The sequence below is a fragment of the Aureococcus anophagefferens genome (assembly GCF_000186865.1).
Source record: "Aureococcus anophagefferens unplaced genomic scaffold AURANscaffold_41, whole genome shotgun sequence".
Classification (NCBI taxonomy): Eukaryota; class Pelagophyceae; order Pelagomonadales; family Pelagomonadaceae; genus Aureococcus; species Aureococcus anophagefferens.
Genome location: NW_008705598.1, coordinates 198851 through 218963, shown reverse-complemented (window position 1 = coordinate 218963; position 20113 = coordinate 198851). Strand labels below are relative to the sequence as shown.

The 20113-nt window shown below is 74.5% G+C and overlaps 3 protein-coding genes across 3 annotated transcripts in view; 2 read left to right on the top strand and 1 right to left on the bottom strand.

Annotated features, from left to right (window-relative positions):
• Positions 1 to 553: 553 nt before the first annotated feature.
• On the top strand, positions 554 to 5444 carry AURANDRAFT_67543 (hypothetical protein; the record flags this gene model as incomplete). Its single annotated transcript, XM_009043062.1, has 2 exons — positions 554 to 1846; positions 2658 to 5444. The coding sequence occupies 2 exons, from the start codon at positions 554 to 556 to the stop codon at positions 5442 to 5444; spliced, it is 4080 nt and encodes a 1359-aa protein (XP_009041310.1).
• Positions 5445 to 12082: 6638 nt separating this feature from the next.
• Positions 12083 to 12877, bottom strand: MsrA1 (selenoprotein; the record flags this gene model as incomplete). Its single annotated transcript, XM_009043015.1, has 1 exon — positions 12083 to 12877. A coding segment is annotated over one exon (795 nt), but the record flags the coding sequence as incomplete, so codon positions are not given.
• A 103-nt stretch (positions 12878 to 12980) lies between these two features.
• The window catches only part of AURANDRAFT_72622 (hypothetical protein), a gene marked incomplete at both ends in the record, with an annotated part of 30833 nt that continues 23700 nt past the window's right edge, over positions 12981 to 20113 (top strand). The window contains 9 exons of the mRNA XM_009043063.1: positions 12981 to 13757; positions 15677 to 16146; positions 16327 to 16378; positions 16527 to 16621; positions 16659 to 16850; positions 17080 to 17470; positions 17681 to 18081; positions 18253 to 18274; positions 18470 to 20059. Coding sequence (XP_009041311.1) covers positions 12981 to 13757; positions 15677 to 16146; positions 16327 to 16378; positions 16527 to 16621; positions 16659 to 16850; positions 17080 to 17470; positions 17681 to 18081; positions 18253 to 18274; positions 18470 to 20059 — 3990 coding nt within the window. The remainder of the gene's footprint in view (positions 13758 to 15676; positions 16147 to 16326; positions 16379 to 16526; positions 16622 to 16658; positions 16851 to 17079; positions 17471 to 17680; positions 18082 to 18252; positions 18275 to 18469; positions 20060 to 20113) is intronic.

Here is a 20113-nt window from a genome sequence, read left to right as displayed (position 1 = left end):
AAAGGGATCGATTTGCGACCATACCCTACGATCCTAGACTTTGCGCGAGTTCGGGCGTGCCAGGAGTCGCAGGGGCGTCGATCGTGTCCTATCGTAACCCCATCGTCGCGCTGCGCAAGCGGTTCCGCGTCTTGGCGTCCGTCGGCGTTTTGGCAGCGTTCGCGGTCGTGTCGGCGTTTCGGCGCTCGTCTCGAACGCGCGGCCGCGGAGTCGAAACAGTCCCCGAGGGTGTTCTCGCGGTTCAGTCCGCTCGAGGCGTGTATGGAGCAGACCGCGGTAACAAAACGGCTCTCTATGATGCCACGAGCGGCTCGGAGAGGTGGGATCGACACGATTTGAGCATATATTCGTCGAGAGCGCGACCTCCGCGCGCCCGCGCGCCCGCGATTCGCTGGAAAAAAGTAGTCAGGCCCACGCGTTGGGTCTATGCGCCGCGCGTCACGGCTTTACCGCGCTCAAATCGACGCGGTACAGCCGCCGTCTCGGCCAGACGGCGGCGGCGCCAGCGGCTGAAACAGGCCAAAAGGCAGTGACCGTCTCAATAAGCTTGAGCATGCGTCGAGAGGCCGCGTTCGCCCGCGCCGCCGGTGCGGCGGGCGTCTGCCCGCGCGCCGCGGACCGGCGGCGGCGCGCGCGGCGCAGCTGCGAGAACGTCTGCCCGCGCGCCGCCGGGGCCCCGCGCCAGTGCGCCCACTTCCGCGTCCGCGGCCGCCCCGCCGCGGCGCAAATCGACGGCAACGCGCGGCCGGACGACGAGCGCCCCTTCGGCTTCGTCTGCAAGAACGGGCGGCGCCGCTGGTGCGCGCCGGCCCACGAGCGGCGCTGCGTCGCCTGCGGCGCGCGGACGCGGAGCCCGGCCGTCGACGGGGGCCTCGCGTTGTCGCTCGCCGCGCGCTCGGGCTTTTTCGGCTTCCGCGACGCGCTCGGCGCGCGGTGCCGGCGGTCGGACGCGGGCGCGTTGCCGCACGTCGCCGACCTCGCCCTCGCGGGCGTGTCCGAGCGGGGTCTGCGATTGGCGGCGCGGCTGTGCCCGAACCTGAAGACCCTCGACGTCTCCGGCTGCGCCGGCGGCGGCGACGCGGCCGTGCTGGCGGCGCTCCTCGAGCGCTGCCCGAAGCTGGAGACGCTCGACGTCGGTGCCGTCGGCGCGGCCGGGCTCCGGACGCTCGCGGCGCTCGGGCTGCGGTCGCTGTCGGTCGGCGACTTCGGCTACGGCGACCTCGGCCCGCTCGCGGCGGCGCTCGACGGCGCGCCGCCGACGCTGGTGAGTTTGCGGGTGGACTGCCACCACTTCTGCTTCGCCGGGTGGGCGGCGCCGCCGCCCGCGAGCGCCGCGCGGGGATTACGGAGCGTCGAGCGGCTGCGCGTCGCGTCGGCCTGGGGCGACCCGGGCTGGCTCTGGGGCCTCGCGCCGAACGTGGCCGCGCTGTCGCTGGCGGGGTGCCGATCCGTCGGCGACGCGCCGGGGCTGCGGGGGCTGGCGCGGCTGGCGGAGCTCGACGTGTCCGGGAGCCCCTACGTCACGGGCTTCTCGCGGCCCGCGGTCCGCCAGCTCGCGCGGACGCTCGCGCGGCTCGACGTGTCCGACTGCGCGTCCATGTTCTGCGTGGACTTTGTCACGGGGCTCGCCGCGCTCGAGGTGTTCGAGGCGCGGGGGCTCGGCATCGCCGCGCTGCCGCGCGGCCTCGGCGAGTTGGCGCGGCTCCGGCGCGTCGACGTGTCGCGCTGCGCGGCGCTCGCGGAGCTGCCGGCGAGCCTGGGCGACGGCGCGCCCGCGCTCCGCGCCGTCGACGTCGCGGGCTGCCCCGCGCTCGCTAAGTTCCCGGCGAGCCTCGTGCAGCGCGGCGTCCTCCGCGGCTGGGGCTCCTGAGTGTCGCGCGCGCCGCCGGTCTAACGGATGCCCCGGGGAACGCGGATGGCCCGCCAGCGCGGCGGCGAGCGCCGTTCGACGCGCGCTCGCCCGTCGCCCCCCGGAGGTCGACCGCGAGTTAACCGCGAGACGTCGACGACGGGCGTCTCCCGGTGCCCCGTCTCCATGACCCTCGCGGGCACGGTGAGTGAAGCCGCCCCGAGACCAAGTCCGAGGCCGGTCCTCGCGATCGCGATCGAGGCTTTGGCCGATTTCGGCGCTGTCAATTGGGTTCGTTCGAAGGCACCGTGACGCCGGAGATGAATTTTGCCGCAGCGATTTAGCAAGTTGTAGCTACAATAGTAGAAGCGGCATCACTTTAGCAGGTTGTAGCAAGAGGTATGCACAAACAACCTTAACCACTGTCATGCTGATCTGAGATGGGTGCTCTGAGAATGGGGTGAGGTAGTGGTGGTGGTGGTGGGGGTGGTACCCCTGGGGCCGCTGGTGACCACTCGAATCCACCGGAAATATGCTTGTTTTGGCTCTATCGACCAGTTTTGATCTCGAGCTCGAGCAAATTGGTGGTTTTGGCACTCGATCATAAATTTCGACCGTGTGGAGGTCGTGGCCGAGCAGCCCTCCAGCTGCCGATCGGCCAGGACGGGTGGTTCACAGGCTTCGTTGACCCCATGTTGCAGCTGTTTTGACCACTCATTTTGAGCAAGTCGCGACCCTGGGGTAGTTAGTTAGTGGTGCTTGCTGTCGTGAGGACCTGGTGGTTCACTGCCTGCCTCTTGGGTTGTAGCTAGAAGCGCGCCACCCGGGCATGCCGCCTCCAAGCTCGCCCGAGATCGTGGTCAAATGCTACTATGGCGACGCGAAGGGCGTCGCGGACGCGATCGCCGCCGGCGCGGATCTCCTGGAAGTGGCGTGTCCGGCGGTCTACTCTGGGAATGTTGAGAGGCGCGGCCAGCCGGACCCGGAGTGCGGCATCGCGTTGCACTACGCGTGCTTTTATGCGCACATCGACTGCGTGCGCGAACTCCTCGCGACGGGCTGCCACGAGCAGCTCGACTGGCGGCGGGCGGAGACCGGCGCAACACCACTCGTGCTCCTGTGCCAGCACGCGGGCCAGGCGGCGTGCTCGGTCAATCCCCATCAACTCGCGGACACGCTGGCGTGCGTCGAGCTGCTGCTCGAGGCCGGGGCCGCGCTGGAGCCCAGGACGACGAAGGAGCACACGAACCCGCGCCCCGTCGGCGCCCCGTCCGCCGAGGCCCGGCGCGGCCGCGTGCGCGAGGATCCGAGCCTGCCGCGGGACTGGCGCGTGTCGCCGAGCGGCCTCACGGCCCTCGACTTCGCCTACCTCTCCGGCGACGGCGACCTCGTGCGCGCGCTCGAGGACGCCGCGGGCCTCCGATACTCCGCGCGGACGCATCGCCGCTTCCCGCGCCCGGCGCGGTACGCGGCGGCGGGCTGGCTCCGTCTGGGCTACCGGGTCGGCTCCGGCGCGCTGCTGCCGGTCTGGGCGAGTCGCGTCCTGCCGTTCCTCGTCGCGCGGACGAGCCGGGCGCCGGCGCCGCGGCAATCCGCCGCCGCGGTGCGCGCGCCGTCCGAGGCCTTCGCCGTCGGGGCGACCGTGCGCGTCGTCGGATTGGCCAAGGCGACGCAGCACAACGGGAAGCTGGGCCGCGTGTGCAAGAAGGCCGGGCCGGAGGGCCGCGTCGGCGTCGCGCTCGACCTCGGCGGCGCGGTCGCCGTGAGGCGCGAGAACCTCGAGGCGCTCGACGCGGCCGACGACGGGGAGTCGGCCTCCGAGGCGGACACGGCGCCCGACGAGGACGGGGCGCCCGAAGACCCCCCGCGCCGCGCCTCGGGCATGCGCGCGTCGCCGTTCGCGACGCCCCTCGGCGAGAAGCTCCTGCGCGAGCAGCGCGAGCAGGAGCTGGCGGCCGCGGCCGCCGCGCCGCGGCCGCGCGAGGACTACCGGCGCGCCCTCGTGGACCTGTCGGCGCAGATCCGAGCGGCGCGGCAGGCGACGGGGCCCGCGGAGCTGGCCACGGAGGAGATCCTCGCCGCGAGCCCGTGGCTCGGCGACGGCGCGGAGGCGTTCTTCCGCGCGCACCCGTTCCCGCGGCCGCGGTCCGGCCCCGCGCAGCGGCAGCTGGGCTACTGGAAGGGCGTCGCGTCGGGCCTCTTCCCGCCGGGCGAGGGCGAGGGCGTCGTCGGCGGCGAGATCGCGGAGCGGGTCCCGGAGACGCGGCCCGTCGAGGTCGACGACGTTAAGGGCTCGACGTGGGTCGCCGTCGTCCTGGTCCAGGCGGGCGACGGCGCGCTGAGCGCGCGCGTCGTCGCGGAACTTTGGACCCTCGCCTTCGACGGCGCGGGCGCCGCCGCGACGGCGGCGTGCGGCGGCCTCTTTGACGGCGCCGCGGCGCTGCGCCTCGACGCGCGCTGCGAGGACCCGTCCTGCGCCGCGTCGCACCAATACCTGGAGGTCGCGGACGGGGGCACGGTCCAGGGGGAGACGTGCGGCCCGGAGCTGCGGCGCGCGGGCTGCCACCGAGCGGAGCTGTCGATCGTCGCCGAGGCCCTGCCGGGCTCGGGCATCGCCGCGGGCGACCTCATGGTGCACGTCGCCGAGTTCGGCAAGATGCACAGCGACGACGGCCTGCGCTACCACCGGGAGCAGCGGGGCCTGACGCTCCTCTTCCTGAAGCGGGCGGCCGCGGCGCCGCCGCGGCGCGCCGCCGCGCCGCGGGCGAGCCGCGCGCCGTGCGACACGCGACTGATCGAGGGCCTCGCGGCGGGCGACGCGGCGCCGTCGGGCCCGCTCGGGCTCCTTGACGCGGGAACGGCGACGGGCGTCCTCACGCACCTGCGCCACATCGTCGACGGCGCGTGGCGGTCGCTGCTCGCGATCTTCTTCTCCGCGGCCGCGCCCTTCTCCGAGGCCGGCGGCACGCCCGAGCAGGTCGCGAACACGCGGGACCTCCGGCGCAAGATCCCCGTCGCGGCGCTGGGGTGGTACCTCTACCCGAGCGAGCGCTGGGAGGAGGCCTGCACGCACTTCGCGGGCGCGCTCTACGCGGCGCCCGCGGCGCCCGGCGACGCGGCGCCGCCCTGCGAAGCGCCCGCGGACTGGTCCGACCTCTGGGAGCGGAGCGGCGGCGACGTCTGCGCGGCGTTCCGCGGCCGCGGCAACGCGGCGCTCCGGAGCCGGTGGTACGCGGACCTCGTCGTCGAGTTCGCCGCCAACTACCTCGCGTTCTGCGTCCACGCGCGCGAGCTCGAGCCGCCGCGGGCCATGCAGCGCGCCTTCGGCCTCGCCGCGCCGAGCCGCGCGGCCGTCCTCGGCGACCGCGGCGCCGTGCCGCACCCGGCCTGGGGCGCGGCCTTCGACCGCGTCGCGTCGTTCCTCGTCTTCATGTTCCCGGACCAGGCCTCCCTCAAGGAGCTCTTCCTCTCCTACGCGACCGAGGTCTACGAGCTCCCCGCGGACTGGCTCGGCCCGGCGGCCGGCCCCTCGCGCGCGTCCGCGCGCGCGCGCGAGCTCCAAGACGCCGCCGACGCGGCGCGCGCGCGCGCCTGAGCAGCTCGCCTTCTTAACACGGGTCCTCATCTCCCGTCCCCGCCCCCCGGGGGGCGGCGCCGCTGCCGCGCGGTCCCGTCCGCCGCGGCGGGCGCGGCGTCCGCGGCGCCGCCCGCCGCGCCGACGTCCGCGTCGTCGCCGTCGCCGTCCTTCTTGGGCTTGGCGGCGGCGAGGGACGCGCTCACGAACGCGGAGAGTTCGTGGGAGACGCAGGCCTCGGTCATGTCGACGAGGTGCGTCTTGTTCGCGTTCGCGCGCTTCTGGATGAGCGTGAGGCCCTGCCACCAGAGGTGGAGCTGGTGCAGCGTCGCGATGGCCTCGTTCGCGCCGCGGAGCTTGGGGCCGAGGGCCGCGTGGTTCGCGATGGAGGCGACGGCGGCGGCGAAGGCCATGAGGACGGGGACCCATCGGACGAGTCCGACGGCGACGAGCGCCGTACCGCCGGACGTGAGGAGGATCGCGAGCGCGTCGACGAGGCCGACGCCGAGGCGGAGGCGGCGGACGCTCCGCTCGTAGCGGGCGAGGACCTCCGTGTGGCGGACCTTGATGTAGTCCTCGGCGCTCAGCTCGCCGAAGGCGGGGGCTTTGTGCTCCGGCGCGGAAACCGGCGCGGCGCCCGGCGCGCCCGCGGGGCGGACCTTGGCGGATCGCTTCGCGGATCGCTTCGCGGCGCGCTCGGCGGCGCGGCGATCGCGCTCGGCGGCGCTCCGCTCGCGCGCCTCGAGCTTGGCGCGCGCGGCGCTCGCCTCCGCGTCGCCGAGCGCGGCGAGGCCGCCGACCTTGAGCTCCGAGGCGTGGAGGTCGGCCCAGATCTCCTTGAGCGCCGCGGTGAACGCGCGGCGCGGGTTCCTCGCGCCCTTGGCGGCCGCGCGGCGGCCGAGGACGGGCGCGTAGTCGCCGACCTGCGCGCGGTAGCGGTAGACCTCGCGCTCGCACTTGTGGGCGGCGAGGCGGCAGGCGGCCCACTTGGGCACGGCCTTGAGCTGGCCCGCGATGCCGATGGCCGCGGCGGTCGCCGCGGGGAGGAGGAGCGTCGCGAGGTCGAGGCCCGGGGGCGACTTCGCGAGTGACGCGGCGACGGTCGCGGCGGCGACGGTGAGGAGCGTGAGGCCCGTGACGCAGGCGTGGAGGCAGAGCGCGAGGCGCCGCTGCATGGCCGCGTTCTTCTCGAGGCAGGCGTGGAGGCGCCACGCGTACGCGACGGCCACGCGCTCGGCCTCGCGGCCGCCGAGCTCCGTGGCCGCGCCCTCGAAGACCTGGGCAGCACAAGGGTGATTCAACGTCGCTTCAACGTGAGTGTTCCGCGCGCGCGCGTTCCGGAAAAAGCGCCCACGCTTCGAGGCCGTTCCGAGAGATGATCGCTCGTCCAAAAATCAGCCGAAACGAGTGGAAAACTGCCGAGAAAGGAGCCTTTGAAGTTGGGAATTTCGCTCTCTTGTGCTGCCCCGTCGAAGACGCTCGACATGACGGCCGTGATCTTGTCCTGGAGCTGCTCCGCCGTCTGCGTGAGGGGGTCGACGACGAGGACGCTCGCCGCGTTCCAGTTCTCGGGCCAGTTCTCGCTGAGGACGCGCGTACTCGCCGTGACGTGCGGGCAGAACGCGCCAAGGGCCGCGCCGCCGCCGCGCGCCGCGCAGGCGGCGCACGTGGACGGGAGCGGCAGGGGCCTGTTGTGGTCCGCCTTGAGGCGCGTCTCGAGGAGGTGCGCGACCGGGCGCGACGCGCCGCCCGTGTGCTTGAAGCAGAAGACGGGACGGCACGCCGCGATGGTCTCGAGGCAGGACCGGAGCGCGTAGTCCGTCCCGTTCACGAGGAAGCGGCCCGAGGGGATCTGGAGCGCGGAGCTCAGGGCCGCGTTGAAGCGGTGGCGGTCCGCGTTCGACTCGAAGAAGACGGCGTGCGACAGGCTCGGATGCGGCGCGAAGTTGCGGACGCGCTGGCGCTCGCAGGTCCGCTCGATGGCGGCCATGGGCACCTCGACGCGCGGGAGCGCCGATCCGGCGTCGCCGAGGACGCGCGACGAGGCCCGGTCCTCGAGGCGGTCGTAGAGATCGCGGAAGACGGCGAACTCGCAGTGGATGTCGTTCCGCGCCTTCCAGACCTCGTCATTGCGCATGAGGAGGCCGAGGCGGAGGACACCGGGCGGCGCGTCCGCGCAGACCATGCTGCAGAGCGCGTTGCAGGCGTAGGGGAAGTCGAACTTGACCCAGGCGCCGGCCTCGTCGCACGTCGTCATGACGCTCGCCAGCAGGCTCGCGACGCGCGACTCGAGGACGAGCCGCGAGTGCTTGATGACCTGCTTGTGCGCGACGTACTCCGCGACGGTCTCCGCGGAGTGGGGCGGCGCCGCGCCGCTCTCCTCGGCCGCGGCGCGCGCGGCCTCGAGGATGGCCTCGTAGCCTGTGCCGAAACCAAATCTTCAACCCGACTTCAATGTGCGCATATGCGACCGTTTCGACGCGAGCTCTTCGGCTGGGCTTCGAGAACTCGACGAGAGCGATCGATCCGTCCAAAAATCAGCCGAATCGACTTCGATTTGACCGAGCTAGAGAATTCTCAAGTTTGGTCAGGACCACCCAAACCAGTGGTTGGTTTCGGCACAGCTCGTAGCCGTCCTGCGCGGCAGCAGCAGCGCTCCGCGACACCGCGGCGCCGCCGGCGCCGGCGCCGGCGTCCGTCCCGTCGTCCTCGCCGTCGTCGGGCGCCTCGACGCGGAAGCTGTTGATCCACGCCCCCTTCCGGAAGTCGTTGACCCCCGACGCCCCCTTCCTGGGCTTGCCCACCTCGAAGAGCAGCGCCGGCCGCTCGCGCTCGACGGGTCCGAGCCGGCGGATCGCGTCGAGGAGCGACTCGGCGAACTCCTCGAGGGGCGCGGCGCCGAGGTAGCCCCGGGGCACGACGAGGAGCGGGACCTCGCACGACTGCTCCGGGTAGGCGAGCACGGCCTCGCGGAGCGGCTCGTCCGACGCCGCGGGCGCCTCCGCGCGCGCGTCGTCGCCGCGGCTGAGGAGCGGCGGGAGCCGCGCGCAGTGGGTCCTCGCGGACGCGCAGGGCGCCTCGAACGCGATCGACGCGATGAAGCCGAGCGGGAGCTCGGGCCCCATGCCCGCCGCCACGGCGCTCGTCTCCGCGTCGAAGCGCGGGTGCCAGGCCTCGCGCTCGGCCGCGTCGAGGAGCGGGCCGACGCGCGCGCCGACGAGGACGCGGAAGTCGTCGCCCGCGCGGCACGCCCGCGCGTTGCCGCTCTCGAGCACGGGCGCGCGCACGACGCGCACGAACGCGCCGTCGACCTCGAGGTGGTACTGGCGCCCGTCGAAGACGACGGCGACGTCGTGCCACGCGTCGTCGTTGACGACGACGTCGCAGTCCACGGAGCCGACCCAGCCGATGTCGTAGAACGGGCGGCCGCCGCGCACGCCGAAGACGGTCCCCGAGATGCCCCGGCGCGACTCGTTGCGCCAGACGCCGTTCCCGACGCGGTCCACGGGCGCCTGCGCGAAGACGGCGCCGCGGCTGTAGAGCGGCGGGATCTTCACGCGCGCCGTCAGCTTGAAGCTCGTGCTCTGGTCCAGCGGCAGCAGCTCGCCGGACCCCTCGCCGTGCGCGAAGCGCAGCGCGGGGTTCCACCACGGGGCGCCGTCGTTTCGGAAGATGGTCACCACGCCGTCGGACGCCTCGGCCACGCCGCCGGCGGGCGGCCGCACGACCGCGCCAGGAGATGCGGCCACGCCGCCGGCGGGCGGCTGCACGACCTCGCCAGGAGATGCGGCAACACTGCCAGCGGGAGCGTCCCCGGGAGTCTCGGCCATACCACCAAGGGCAGTCAGCACGTCACGAGGAGACTCGCCGTCTCGCGGCAGTGGCACTATCGCGGGGCACCCATCGAGCAGTGTAACCGGATTAAAATCTGAAGGTTGAATCGACCTTGCACTCGATGTTGATGCGGTGAAGCATGAAGCTCTTGCGAGCCGCACTCCTCTGCGCACAGCTCCTCCTCTGCGCCGGCTGCGCCGCCTTCGCGCCCGTCGCCGCGCCGCGCCGCGCACCCGTCGCGCGCGGCGCGGAGCCCCGCGACGGCGAGATCGCGCCGAAGAAGAAGGGCATCCCGCTGGCGCTCCTCATCTGGCCCCTCGTCGCGGCGCGCCGCGGCGCCCGCGAGCGCCTCCCGCCCGCGAGCGCCTCCCGCCCGCGAGCGCCTCCCGCCCGCGAGCGCCTCCCGCGCGCGAGCGCCTCCCGCCCGCGAGCGCGCCTCCCGCCCGCGAGCGCCTCCCGCCCGGTCGCTCGTCCCGCGCGACCCGGCGCGCGCCGCCGCAGGTCGGCGCGGACATCTACGTGTCCCAGGTGCAGCCGCGCCTCGCGGACGCGGACATCGCGACGCCCGCGCTGCCCCTCGTGCCCATGAAGCCCTACGGTAAGAACCTATAGCGGGGCCCCGGTCCAGGGGTAGCCGTCGGGCGCGTAGCCGTCGCCGAGCCGGTCCCGGAGCAGGGGCCCCGTCCAGGCCCACTGCTGGACGATGACCTTCTCGCCGGAATCGACGGGCGCGCCCGCGTGGCCGACGCGCGGGTCGTGGCGGCCGCGGAGGTCCGGAGGCGCGTCCGGCCCGAAGGCCGGGAAGTGGACGACGGCGGAGCCGCGCCGCGGCGGCACGGGCAGTATGGGGTCGAGGTTGGGGAACACGGTCTCGCCGCCGCCGCACTCCGTGAGGTAGACGACGACGGTAGCGACGCGGTTGCAGTGGGGCGTCGCGCAGTCGACGCAGCCGTCCGGGTAGCCGTCGCGGCAAGCGTCGTGGTGGAACGCGAAGGCGTCGCCGACCTGGGCAGCAAAAGGGTGATTCAACGTCGCTTCAACGTGAGTGTTCCGCGCGCGCGCGTTCCAGAAAAAGCATCCACGCTTCGAGACCGTTCCGAGAGATGATCGCTCGTCCAAAAATCAGCCGAAACGAGAGGAAAACGGCCGAGATCGGAGCCTTTGAAGTTGGGAATTTCGCTCTCTTTTGCTGCCCCGTCGCCGACGCCGTAGCGCGTGAGCTTTAAAGGCTCGAGGTGCGCCGGTGGCAGCGCGAGCAGATCCGCGAAGCGCGCCTGGAGCCCGGCGACCTCGTCGAAGCCGAGGCGGCACTCGCGCGACGTCCGCCGCTCCGCGAGGCCCGTCGCGTCGCCGCCCCGCGTGAGCCGCTCGGGCGTCGCCTTGGCGACGAGCGCGTCGCACTCCGCGGGCGTGAGCAGGTCCCGGACGAGCCACACCGGCGGGTCATCCACGACGCGGACGAGGCCCGGGAAGGCCTCGTTGATCGGCCAGTGCAGCCGCGGCGCCGCCGCCGCCGCCTGGGACGCGGCGGCGCCGGCGACGAACGCAAAGTGGAGCATGCGCATGGGCGTCGCGTTTCCGGCGCGCGTGCGCGCGTCGCGCGACGACCGCTGCGGCGTCGCGCGCGTGTGCTGCGCGCTGCGCGCGTCGGCTGTGGCTGCCCGCTCGACGGTGCTGCTCGGGTGCTCCTGAGAGCTTCTGTGCGCACTTCGCAAGCGCTCGCCAACGTTGTGGCATAAACCACTCGTCGACGACGGCCCGAGCTCTCGAGCGTCAAAATGCGTCTCCTCCTCGTCGTCGCCTGCGCGGTCCGCGCCGCCGCGGCGGCCACGGACACGTCCTTGTCGCCCACGGACACGTCCTACGTCCAGGAGCGGGACGGCGCCCTCTTCGAGGCGCGCAAGGAGGGCGACGTCGCCGCCGTGCGCCGGGCCCTCGACGCCGGCGCGAACGTCAACGCGGGGAGCCCGTCGAACCACCAGACGACGCTCTTCAACGCGATCATCTTCAAGCAGGCCGACATCGTCGAGCTCCTCCTGTCGCGCGGCGCCGACGCGCGCGTCGAGCAGAAGAACGGCTTCACGGCGCTCGACGCGGCCGCGTTCTCGGGCAACGCGGACGTCGTCCCCGCGCTCGTGGCGCTGGGCCTCGACCCGGCGCGCGTCGGCCGCGACGGCGAGACGCCGCTCGTGCGGGCCGCGTGGGGCGGCGGCGACGACAAGGCGGCGACCGTGGAGGCGCTTCTCGCTGTGGGTGTTGATGCCGCGACGACGTTCGCGGGGCGCACGGGGCTCCCGGTCTACGACGAGACGCGGAATTCGGCGACGAAGCGCGCGATCGCGAACCACATCCTCGCGCGCCACGCTGTGTGGATTCCAAACCTTCAACCCGACTTCAATGTGAGCGTATTCGACGGTTTCGACGCAAGGCTTTCTGCCGTGCTTCGAGAACTCCACGAGAGCAATCGATTCGTCCAAAAATCAGCCGAATCGACATCGATTTGACCGAGATAGAGAGTTCTGAAGTTTGGTGGGGACCCCCCAAACCAGTGGTTGGAATCCACACAGGCGCCACGCGAAGGTCGACGTCGACGCGCTCGACCTCGCCGCCACGACCGTGGAGCGCTACGCCTACGACGCCGCGCGCGGCGCGACGGACGTGGCCATCTCCTACGTCGCGGCCGGCGAGGCGCGGCGCTTCGCGACGACGCTCGACACGCCCGGGCCCGCCGCGGCCGCGCCGCCGCCCAAGCCCAAGCCCGGCGCCGTAGACCCCGACGAGCTTTAGTCTACAATAGTAAAGTTTAGACCGCCGAGGTACATCTAGGGCGCCGGGCGTCGTCGGGGCGCGCGCGGCCGAGGGCCGCGCGCGCCCGTCATCGCTAGCTCCGGCCCTGGTGGTGGATCCTCCGCGCGGTAGAAGCAGGAAAAGGGCTCGACGAAGAGGAAGTCCTCGGGCAGGTCGCGCGTCGCCGCGGCGACGGCGGCCGCCTGCGCGTCCGTGTGGGGCCAGACGGCGGTCATGTACTGGCGCGTCTGCGACCGGTTCCGCCCGCCGCTCGGCAGGACAAATCTGAGGATGTCGTCGAAGGTCGTGACGCCGGGGTCGTACAGGACCTGGACGGCCTCCGTGTGGTCGCCCATGTCCCCGTACGTCGGCCACGGCGCGCGGCCGCCGCAGTAGCCGACGGTCGTGGCCGCCACGCCGGCGTGCGTCGCCCGGAGCAGCGCCGGAGGCTCCCAGAATCAGCCGAGGGCGACCGTCGCGACCTCGAGGCGCTCGTGCGGCGGCGGCGCGGCCTCGAGGTCGCACAAGTAGCCCTCGGGCCGCGGCGGCAGGCCGAGCGACGCCGCGAGCGGCGCGCACCCGCCGACGAGCGGGCCCGGCGCGACGAGGCGCGCCGCGCACCAGCCGCCGGCGACGCGTAGGCGGGCGCCCCCCGGGCGCGCCGGGACGCTCGACGACGCGTCGCCCTCGACGACGGCGCCCCGGGGCAGCCGCGCCACGACGGGGCTGTCGAGCTCCACGCCCGCCCGCACGACGACGCCGCGCTTCCCGACGACGGTGTAGCGCCGGCGCACCGCCGGCGCCGACGCGCCGCCCTCGACGGAGGACCCCATCACCAGCCACGCCCCGAAGAAAGAGTCAAATAACGCGTCCTTGAACATTTAAAAGCATGGTACATATGGGAGCCGGCCTGTAGTGGAGCCGCAGCTCGCGACCATGGCCGCCTGGGAGCCGCCCATCAACCCGTTCACGGGATCGCCGGAGACGCCGGACGCGCGCCTGCCTCCGAGCCTGCGCCCGCGCATGGGCAAGGGCCGCGCGTACGTGCTGCTCGCCGTCGACGCCCACGGCGAGTGGCGCGGCACCGGCGCGGCCTGCGACACGCCGGCGGCGGCGGAGCAGGCCTGGCTCGCGCAGCGCGGCCGCGGCTGCGCGCTGCTCCGCCTCGGCGCGTCGGGCTGGGAGGTGCTGCGCGCGCGCGGCCCCGACGACGCGCTCGACCGCGTCAAGCTCGCGCCGGGGCTGGGGGCCGCGGCCGCCGCGATCTTCATGGAGGACCACGGCGTCGTCCGCGCGCGCTACTACGCGACGGCGGCGGCGGCGGAGGCCGCGTGGCGGTGGCTGCCGCTCCACTTCGCGTCGGCGCTCTTCGTCCGGGGCGGCGGCGGCGGCTGGGGCGCCGCGGCGCGGACCTACGGGACGGCCGCGGCGGTCGGTGTCGTCGAGGCCGCCGCGCGGCTCCCGGCGCCGCTCGCCGAGTGCTGGGACGCGCCGCCGGACGCCGCGCACACGCACGCGGGCGCGCGGGGCGAGATCCTCGACGCGGGCGCCGCGGCGCCCGCGCTCCGCGCGACGCTCCGCCGGACCCTGAGCGGCGCGCCGCCGCGCGAGGCGCTCGTCTTCGTCACCTGCCCCGTCGGCGTCCGGGCCGGGGAGCCCGTCTGCTTCGTGACGCCGGGGCGGCGCTCCGCCCGGGCCGTCGTGCCCGCGCTCGTCCGCCCGGGCCACCGCTTCGTCGCCTCGCTCCGGGACGACGACGGCGCCGCGCCCGGGGCCTAGGGCGCGTGGCTATACTTGCACGCGTCCCCCCAGGCGCAGCGCCCGTTGCGGTGCGCGCGGCAGGGCTGGTCGCCCGGCGGCGGCCGGCGCCGCGGCCGCTGCTCGTGGTCCACGACCCAGCCCGGCGGCAGGCGCCGCGGCCGGAGCACGTCGACGAAGAGCGACCGCCAGCGCACCTGGAAGCGCTGGACGCGCGCCGCGACGTCCGCGTCGTCGGCCGCGCCGTCGAGGAGCGCGCGCACGCACCGCGCCTCGAGGCCGTCGCCGCCCGCGCGCGCGGGCTCGCGGCGGCGGCCGCCGCCGCGCGCGGCCGCGAGGGCCTCGAGCGCCGCATCGTCGAGCGCGCCCGGCGCCGCGCCGACCGCGTCCGCGACGAAGGCGAGGAGCGCCGCGCGCCGGTCCTCCGGGATGGCCCGGGGCCCCCGCGCGTCGCGCAGGAGCGTCCGGGCGACGTTCCGCGCGGCCGCGGCGTCGTCGCGCGGCGCGCGCGTGTCGGCCTTGGCGAAGGCGCCCCCCGCGAGGCCCGCCTCGAGGCGCCGCTCCTCGTCGCGGTACGCGCGGTCGACGGGGTAGCGGCACGCGAGGCAGAGCGGGACGACGTCGTGCGAGTTGTTCGACTTGTGGGCCAGCGGGAAGCAGCGGCGGAAGCGGTAGGGCACGACGTAGAAGCGCGTCAGGGGCCTCGCCGCGCCGCAGCCGACGCACGCGTTCGCCTTGCGGACGACGGGGGCCGGGTCCTCGTCGAAGTCGGGCTCGTAGGTGAGGACGACGCGCCGGGGCCCCTCGCGCGTCGCCATGCCCTTGCCGACGTACCAGCTCGCCTTGCCCTCGTTGACCATGCCGAGGACGCGCGCGCCGTCGGAGGCGACGAGCTCGATGTTGTCGTAGAGCTTCGACGTCGCGTGGTCCTCGTGCCACCGCTCGTAGCGCCGCCGCCGCGCGGCCTTGTGCGCGTCGCGGTCCGGCGCCGGCGCGGCGCCGGCCGCGCCGGGGGGCGCCGGCGCCGGCGCGCTCCTCCGCCGCGGCGGCGGCGGCGCCGCGCGCCGGGGCAGGCCCGCGAGCCAGGCCTCGAGGCTTTCGGCGCCGCGCGAGACGGGGAGCGCGCCGTGGAGCCCCCGGAGCACGAGGAAGCTCGCGATCGCGTCGCCGGCCGCGTACTCGACCTGTTTTCGCGAGAGCTCCCGCGCGTCCCAGGCCGAGGCCCGCACGGCCGCGTCGGCCTTGTGCGGGAGACTGGCCCCCGGCGCGAAGCGGCTCGCGAGCGCCGCGAGGCCGTCGCGCTCGCCGCGCGGGAGCGCGCCCGCCGCGCGCGCCGCGTCCCGGAGGTCCACGGCGTCGCCGACGGCGAGGCCGAGGTCGCGGAGGAGCCGCGCGGCGTCGTCGCGGACGCCGACGCCGACGGCGACGCGTTCCCGGAGGAGGGCCGCGAGCGCCGGCGGCGCGGCGCCCGCGCGCGACACGCGGACGACGGCGCAGACGCCCGGCGCCGCCACCTGGACGACGGCGACGCGCGGCGCCCGCCGCGGGTTCCACTCGCAGTCGAGGCCGACGTAGGCGCCGGCCCAGAAGCGACCGTCGCCCAGCGCGCCCGCCGCGCACTCGCCTTCGACGCAGTAGACGTCGCAGCCGTCGACGCGGCAGCAGGGCCGCGCACCGAAACGCCGCCGCCGCCGCCGCAGCAGCGCGTAGAGCAGCACGCCGGCGGCGACGCCGGCGGCGGCGAACAGCGGCGTCGACGACGACGGCATCGGACGTTTCAAGATGCGCTCATGTCGGGAGCGCGCTCTCAGGCAGCCAAAGCTGTGGTAAATTTAGCGAAGCATTGCTCAAGGTTGAGTTGAGTTCAACCTGAGGCCCGCGTGCATCGAGCCATGGTGCTCCGCGCTGCTGCCCGCCTCGCGCTCGTCGCGACGCTCTGCGGCGCGCTCGTCGCGCCGCGGTCCGCGGTCCGGCGCCGGAGCACGCGGCGCGCGGTCGACGACGACGACGCCGCGGAGCTCGCGCGCCTCGACGCGGCGGCGGAGCAAGCGCGGGCGCGCGCCGAGGCCCAGCCCGTCGACGAGGCGGACGGCGCGCGGCTCCGGCGCGAGTCGACGGCGGAGGCCTACTTCTGGGACTGCGTCGCCGGCGGCCGCTACGTGCGCAGCGGCGGCGCGGACTTCCCCCGGGGCCCCGCGCTCGATCCCGCCCGCGCGGACGCGGCCGCGGCGCTGCGCCGCGGCGTGCTGGACCTGCCGCGCGCGGGCGAGATCCGCTGGGCCCAGTCCGAGGACCTCGTCTGCTGCTTCGCCGCCGTCGACGACGGCGTGCGCGCCGCGGACGTGTCCGCGACCGGGCGGGAAACGCGCGCGACGGTCCCGACGTCAAAGGCTCCTCACTCGTTTCGGCTGATTTTTGGACGAGCGATCATCCCTCGGAGCGCTCTCGACGCGTGGATGCTGTTCCTGGAACGCGCGCGCGCGGAACACTCAACGTCGAAGCGACGTCGAATCGCCCCGCCCAGGTCCGTGACCGTCGGCACGCGCGCGCTCTCGGTGACGATCGGCGGCGCGCCCGCGCGCGCCCGCGCGGCGACGCGCGTCTTCCGTGGGCGCGCGTTCGAGCGGACCCATCCGCGCGTCGAGGCCGCGAGCCCGTCGCCCGTCCGACCGAAACGAGCGGAACGCGGCCAAGCTTTCCAAGTCGCACCCTCGCGCCGCCCAGGTGCTCGTCGACGCGCCCCTCCGCCACGAGGTCGACGCGGACGGCTCCGGCTGGCGCGGCCCCGGCGCCCCGCGCTCCCGTTCCGCGCGCGCGCGGTCGCCCGCGCGCGCGCCGAGCGTCGCCGCGCGCCAGGTTCCTCGAGGTCATCGAGGGCCTCGACCGGCGCCACGTCGTCGTCGAGCTGCCCAAGCTCAACGACGCCCTCGTCTGGGCGTCCCTCCTCGACGGCCGCACGGACCGCCAGGTCATCGAGAGCCTCGAGGACTCCATCGCCGCGACGGAGGACCTCGAGCGCGGCCCCGCGACCGAGGACCCGCGGAACCGGTGGTAGGGGGCTAACGGCGCGTGCCGGCCGCTCCCGGGCTGCGTTCCCCTGCGCCGACGACGTCGCGGGGCGCACGTGGCGCCGTCTCAGGGCCGCGCGCACTTAGCGCGCACCCACACGAGGCAACATGTGGTGCAACACGAAATCAACATTCGCCCGAGGCTGCTGGAGCCTTTTGTCATGGTGGCGGACATGCGTGACAGCCAGCCCGCCAACCTCGGGCCGTAGACCCGCTATGACGAACGAAACCGACGACGACGGCGCCGGCGACGACGGCCTGGAGATCTGCCGGGAGACCTACGGCGGCGACGTCGCCGTGCGCGTCGCCTGCCGCACGTCCTTCCGCGGCACGCTCCTCGACGGCGGGCTCGACCGCACGGGCCTCATGCAGTGGCCCGCGCGCGTCGCGGTCAGCGAGTGGCTCTGCGCGGCGCGCTCCACGCTCAAAGGAAAGCGGCTCGTCGAGCTCGGCTGCGGCGCGGGCGGCTGCGGCGCCGTCGCGGCCGCGCTCGGCCTCGACGTCCTCGCCACGGACGCGTCGCCCGAGGCGCTGGCGCTGGCGGCGCGCAACCTCGCGGCCAACGCGGCGCCGGGCGCGCGCTACGACGTCGCGCGCCACGTATGGGGCGACGGCTGGAGCGCGCTCGGCTGTGTGGAAATCAACCGCCGGTTCGGGACGTCCCGACCAAACTTTCTAGCTCGGTCAAATCGAAGTCGATTCGGCTGATTTTTGGACGGATCGATCGAGTTCTCGAAGTCCAGCCGCAGAGCTTGTGTCGAGACATTCGAAGACGCGCACGTTGAAGTCGGTTTGAAGATTTCCACGCAGGCGCTCGGGCCGCGCGACGTGGCCTACGCGGCCGACGTCGTCTACCCGGCGACGCCGCCGGCCGCCGTGGACGCGCTCTTCGCGTCGGCGCGCGCCGCCGTCGGCGCGTCGGGCGTCTTCGTCCTCGGCTTCGTCGTCCGCGGCGCGCGGCTGCCGGAGCGGCTCTTCGCCGCCGCCGCCGCCGCCGGCTGCGGCGCGCGCGTCCTCGACGGCGGCGCGGCCGCCGCGCCGTGCGGCGCGACGGTCTTCGAGTTCGCCTTCGCCGGCGGCGGCGACCTCGAAGCCTGCGCGAGACGCGCGTACCCGGGCATCTGGGCCCCCGAGCGGGACGACGGCGACGCGCCGTCGTCCGACGACGAGTGGATGCCGTTCGCGGGCGAGGCCGCGGCCGACGCGCTGTGGTAGGACGCAGTTTTTTTGTCTTAACATGAACGCAAGGTCGCCGCTGCGACCGCGACCCGCCCGGGGTTAGAACGCGGGCTCAAACTTGGCGCCGCTCCCCTCCCACGTGCCTTCCCGTCCAACGCATCCCGCCCGAAGACCCCCCGCGCGGCTTAACAAGCTCCAACCAGGCGCACGTTGCATTTAAAGGAGGTCATGATCAAGGCGTGCCGAGGCGTCGGTGCAAGAAGACTGCAAGGAGGCCTGCAAGGGTTCACATTGAACTGCTGCGCGGGGCACGATGCTGGCCCTCGCCTGATGATCCTGCGACTCGTTTCAACACACGCGACCATCTCCTGAGCGGCTCGTTCCAACACACGCGCGCATCTCCTGAGCGGCTCGTTGCAGCACACGCTGAGCGCCTCGCGTCGCCGCGCGCGCGCCATCTCCGGCATGGCCCTCGGCGCGGCGCTCGTCGAGCCGCTGGTCTGGTACGCGTACTACTGGGTGGCCCTCTTCGTGCTCGAGGAGCGGCTCTGGCGCATCGTGTCCGCCGCGCCGCTGCGGGTCCTGCGGCGCAGCTGGTTCGCGACGTGGGCCTACGCGCCGCTCCACGCCGTCGCGCTGGCCCTCTTCGGGTACGCGCTGCCGGCCGCGGCGGCGACGCTCCGGTCCGCGTGCCTCGCGGACCGGGGCTGCCGCGGCCGCCTCCGGAGCGACGCCTGGGGCCTCTACGACGACAACGACGCGCAGTGGCGCAAGTTCCGGTCCGCGCTGCCGCTCCTGGCCGCCGCCGCGGCCGCGACGGTCGCCGCGGCGCGCGCGTTCGGCGCGCGCGCGCGCTTCCTCGGCGGCCTCGCGTTCGTCGCGGCCGCCCACGGGTCGCACGCGCCCTTCGTCCTCGCGTGGTGCGCCGCGTTCCACGGCGCGGCGCGCGCGCCGCGGCGGCTCGCGCGGCCCGCGGTCTGGGCGCTCGCGCTGCTCGCGCTGGCGTGCAAGGAGCGGGCCTGGCCGCTGCGGCGGCGCATGACCTGGGCCTACGTCGCGTCCGCGCCGCGGCTCGACGCCCACGGCGGCCTCGCGCCGCTGGCGGACGCGCTGCCGTTCCTCGCGCTGCGCCTCGCCTCGTGCGCGCTCGACGGCCTGCGCGAGCGCGCGCCGGCGACGTTCCGCGACGTCGTGGCCTACGCGACCTACGCGCCGCTCTACCTCGCGGGGCCCGTCGCGACCTACGGCGACTTTGTCGTCCGCGCGCCGCCGCCGGGCGTCGCGTCCTACGCGGCGCGGACGGCGATCGCGGGCCTCTACCTCGAGGCGGCGCTGCGGCGGACCCACGTCTACGCGCTCGCGGCGTCGGGCGCCTACGGCGCGCTGCCGCCGGGCGCGGCGGCCGCGTTCGCGTTCCTCTTCATCAACGTGCTCTGGCTCAAGTTCGCGTTCCTCTGGCGGTGCTTCCGGTGCTGGGCTCTGGCGGACGGCGTCGCCGCGCCGGAGAACATGCGGCGCTTCGTCTGCGACAACTTCACGATCGCGGGCTTCTGGCGCGGCTGGCACGCGTCGTTCAACGGCTGGCTCCGCGCCTACGTCTACGACGACGCGCGGCGCGCGTGCGGCCCCGCGGCGGCGTCCGCCGTCGCCTTCGGCTTCGTCGCCTTCTGGCACGACGCGACGCCGCGGCTCGCGCTCTGGGGCGCGGCGAACGTCGGCTTCCTCGCCCTCGAGCGCGCGCTGGGCCTCGAGCGGCGCGCGCGCGCCGTCGTCGCCGCGGGCGAGGCGGGGCCGCGGCGCCGGGCCGCGGCCGCCGCGGCCGCCGGGTCCATCCTCGCGCTCATCGCGGGCAACGTCGCGGGCTACGCGCTCGGCGCCGGCGGCGTCGCCAGGCTCGCGGGCGCCGTCGCCGCGCGCGACGTCGCCAGGGGCGCGGCGGTCCTCGCCGCCGCGTTCGTCGTGCTCTACGCGGGCGCGATGGCGGCCCTCGCCGTGCGGCGCCTCGAGCACGTCCACGACGCCGAGACGCGCGGCGACGACGCCGCGGGCAAGCGGCCCCGAGCC